This window comes from Alligator sinensis, unplaced genomic scaffold, assembly GCF_000455745.1.
Source record: "Alligator sinensis unplaced genomic scaffold, ASM45574v1 scaffold1343_1, whole genome shotgun sequence".
Taxonomy (NCBI): domain Eukaryota; kingdom Metazoa; phylum Chordata; order Crocodylia; family Alligatoridae; genus Alligator; species Alligator sinensis.
The window spans coordinates 84,792-88,959 of NW_005842810.1; the positions used below are offsets into that span (position 1 = coordinate 84,792).

The 4,168-nt window shown below is 41.1% G+C and overlaps 1 protein-coding gene across 9 annotated transcripts in view; it reads left to right on the top strand.

The window, feature by feature from the left end:
* The window catches only part of FAM184A (family with sequence similarity 184 member A), a 189,913-nt gene that overhangs the window by 84,150 nt on the left and 101,595 nt on the right, over positions 1-4,168 (top strand). For all 9 annotated transcript variants that reach the window (XR_003091708.1, XR_003091710.1, XR_003091709.1 and 6 more), the window contains one exon: positions 3,471-3,592. Coding sequence is in view for 6 of the 9 variants with exons in the window: in XM_025191337.1 (XP_025047122.1) it covers positions 3,471-3,592 (122 nt within the window). In the remaining 3 variants the exon portion in view is untranslated. The remainder of the gene's footprint in view (positions 1-3,470; positions 3,593-4,168) is intronic.

Genomic DNA, 4,168 nt, shown 5'->3' on the forward strand with positions numbered 1-4,168 from the left:
GAGCAGGCTGTGGTCATGAAAGTCAAAGCCTTCCTGACGACACCAGCACTGCAGTCTTTGGTTGACCACATAGATCCTCCTGTCCCTTCTCAGCCCATAGCCTGAGACTGGGAGGATCGACAAGAACACTACCTGTGCCCCCAGACCCTTAAGCCCCGCTCCCAAATCCCTGTAGCGCCTCATGACCTGGCTGCGAGTGCTCCGAGCAGTGTCATTGGTGCCCACATGAATAAGGAGCATGGGATAGTGGTCTATCGGTTTAAGGAGCTTTGGGATAGTGGACGTGATATACCTTGACTTTAGAGAGGCTTTTGATATGGTCTCCCTCAACATTCTTGCAAGCAAACTGAGGAAGTCTGGGTTGGATGAGTGGACTATAAGGTTGATAGAAAAGGCTCAAAGCATAGTAATCAATGTCTTAGTGTCTCGTTGGCAGCAGGTATCAAGTAGAGTGCCCCAGGGGTCAGTGTTGTGGCCAGTTTTGTTCAATATCTTCATCATTGACCTACATCCTCAGCAACTTTGCAGATGACACCAAGCTGGGGGAAGTAGCAGATATGCTGGAGGGTAGGAAGAGGATTCTGAGAGACCTAGACAAATTGGAGTATTGGACCAAAATGAATCTCATGAGGTTCAGTAAGGAGAAGTGGAAAGTCCTGCACTTAGGATGGAACAATCCCATCCACCAGTACAGGCTGGGGACCAACTAGCAAAGCAGCAGCTTCCAGAAAAGGACCTGGGGATTACAGCAGAAAATAAGCTAAATATGAACCAACAGTGTGCCCTTGTTGTGAAGAAGGCTAATGGCATACAGGGCTGCATTAGTAGGAGTGTTGCCAGCAGATTGAGGAAAGTGATCTATTTGTCACTGGTGAGGCCACATCTGGAATACTGTGTCCAGTTTTTGGCCCTGCAATACAGAAAGGATTCAGATAAATTGGAGAGAGTCCAGTGGAGGACAATGGAAATGATGATGTGGCTGGGGCACATGACTTCTGAGTAGAGGCTGAGGGGACTGGGTTTATTTAGTCTGAAGAGAAAAGACTGACAGGGGATTTAATAGCAACTTTCAACTACCTGAAGTGGGGTTCCAAGGCGGATGGAGCTAGAATTTTCTCAGTTGTGGCAGATGACAGAACAAGAAGTAATGGTCTCAAGTTTCAGCAAGCAATGTTTAGGTTAGATATTAGGAAAAACTTTCTCACTGGGAGGGTAGTCAAGCTCTGGAACAGATTACCCAGAGGGGTTGTCCAAGGAATCTCCATCCTTGGAGGTTTTTCAGACCCAGCTAATACAAAGCCTTGTCTAGGATGATATAGTTGGGGATGGTCCAGTTTTGAGCAAGGGATTGGATTAGATTACCTGCTGAAGTCCTTTCCAACCCTAATTTTTTATGATTCTATGAAATGCTGAACTAACATTTCCCAAGGATAAGGTAAATGAAAAAAAATAGTACGAGATCATGTCAAGACTGTATCTTATTCCTTATACATATATTTATACATGTACTCTTATACATGATTACACGCTCAATTACAGGGAATGTCCTGCTCAGTTACTGAAGCCCTAGGATAGAATACATTCAATACAGACAGAATCTTCAGAGGATGTTGCCAATCTGTAACAAGTCTGTACTGAATCTATACAGTCTCTGAAAAGTAGTTAGCCAAGTCTCCTGGGAATCTTAAAGTTACCAGGACAGTTTTACAGTTCTTCAAGCCAAAACATGGAAGCCCAAGAGCTTATCAATGATACAATTTGCGAGGATTTTTTAGCCCATGGAAAACAACACGTTTTCTCCTGATTTGATTTTTAGAAACAGTAAGAACTATTTTTTGTCAAGCTTTCCCCCAAAGAATGCAATTGCAGGCAGATACCTAGCAAGGAGAATTGAGCCTAAATAGTTAACGTTTTATAAACAACTGAAAACAAGGTATAATAATAATAAAAATAATAATAGCAGTATTAAGTTTCAGCAGCCCTCATATCTTCACTTGCTATATATTTTTGGAGCTTCAGAATCCCATCTCTGTAGCATAAAATATCCTACTCTTCACGGTGAACTACACTGACTCGCTGAATTTCAGTTAAAAACAAAAGATGAAAAGAAAAGTTGACAGGCAGAAATTCAAAGTCTTCAGGAGTATAGTTAAACTAATGTGTTTCAAATTGTTTGACTGCATGCCGTTTTTTCTTCCTTACTAACTAATTAAACAGCAGAGCACAAATGTCTCTTAGAACATTACTACTTAAAATTATTTTATTAATAAGAATGACATAAACTAGGCTGCTCATGTATATATTTTTAATTAAAATATTAAAAATTCCATGTGTGACTTCTCATTTTAAGAACTCTTGTACATGTTGCTGGTTACTTGTATGCAGTTTGGAGCTCTGATAATCACTGTGCTCTGTTACAGCACACGCAAAGAATATGAATGTAAATGTAAATGTTCATGTATAGCAAATTATTGCTATTAGCAGTGGCCCCCAGCAGGTCTTAGAATGTATTTATTAGGGTGAATGTATACTGCAAATGATCTCCTACAAATAGTTATTTACAAAAATCTGATTCTGTGTAGGTGTCTTTGGTGGCTTTTCATGAATAAAACAAATATTCCTGATAGGAATACTGTAACTACTGTAACTAGTAATTTTAAGCAAATATAAAAGAAACGTTCACAAAAAGATCATTTTAATTTCTAATTGTAATGAAGTATTCACAGCAAAAAACTGGATTCTAGGAATTATGCCTGGCCAGTCAGAGATCAGAAACATAACATACAAAATTTGTTTCTAATAAGAGAAACTCAAAACTTGAATCAAGATGATAAATATTGCATCAAATGGCTTGCAAATGACATATGACAAATTATATGCAGAAGACATTTCTTGAAAACATTTTAAATTAGCGTTTGGCAGCTTTTTCTGGCTATGGGCTAGAATGACCCACTTTGGATCAGAGGTGAGCAAGCAGGTGCTAGGCCCTATCCACAGTTGGTGCATCTCTGCGGCGACACAAGGAGAACACTTGCAGTTGAAGCACCTGTCACTGAAGCCTTGTATCTGTGGGTTGGATCAAATGGCTCCACGGGCTGGATCTGGCCAATGGGTTGTAGGTTGCCTGATTTAAATAGCTAATTGTGTTCTGTTTGTAGGTAATTCACAAACAGAAAAAGAAACAAATTCATAGAAATAAAATGTGTATGGATAAAGTATTTGTGGAGCTGAAAATGTTTCTAACAATATAGGCTTTCATGGGAGTCATAATGGTGGGCTTATTAAATAATTAATAATAATTAATCATGTCAAAAATGATATGCCAGTAAATGAGATTTTAAAGGCCATATAAGTTGTCAGCTGTAGAAGCATATATTAGAGGGAGCTTTGAATTGAATTCAGAGTAAAATTTAGGTTTTAAATATTTTTTTGCTGCTGATCAATCTCTATTGTAAAGTTTGTGTTTACAGGGGGAACTAGAACAGGAAAGACAGCAACATGAGGCAATGATTGCTGCTATGAGAGAAGAGGAAAAGTTCAAAGTTGACAGAATGGCTCATGATTTGGAAATAAAATGGACAGAAAATCTTCGGCAAGTGTTTTTTCTTTTTCTTATAATAAAGAGGAAATGCATCTATTGCATGCAAAAAGTCATTACTAATGGAATATATAACAAAAATTCTAATATTATAGAAAACTTTGTCTGTCTTTATCTGTAATATTTATTCACACTGATTGGTTGTCTCGGCAGCCAATCAGAGTGCTCCAACAGACAAAGATGCATAGCAGAGTGCCACCATGACAGCAGGTACTGAGGGGCCAGAGGCCCCCCTCCCCCCTAACAACAGTTGGCAGGGAGGGGGAGGCTCCAGGGAAGAGGGGGAAAAAAGAGAGCAGGAAGGGGGGTTACCAGTGGCAGAGCGTGCAGCTGCCCATCTGCCACTATGTGCAAGTTCCCATCCCACCCAGCCTGGGAGGCAGGGGTGGGGCATGGTGGCACCGTTGCCATGACATAAGAACAGCCCTGAAGGGAGGGGTGGGAATGAGCCTGGCCCCAAAGCGGCAGGGGTGAGGGTGGGGGAATGGGCCCATTAGCCCCCTCCCCCAACTGGATGAGAAGTGGGGGCGGGGCCAGGGCCAGATGTGGGACTCCATCCCCCCCGCCATG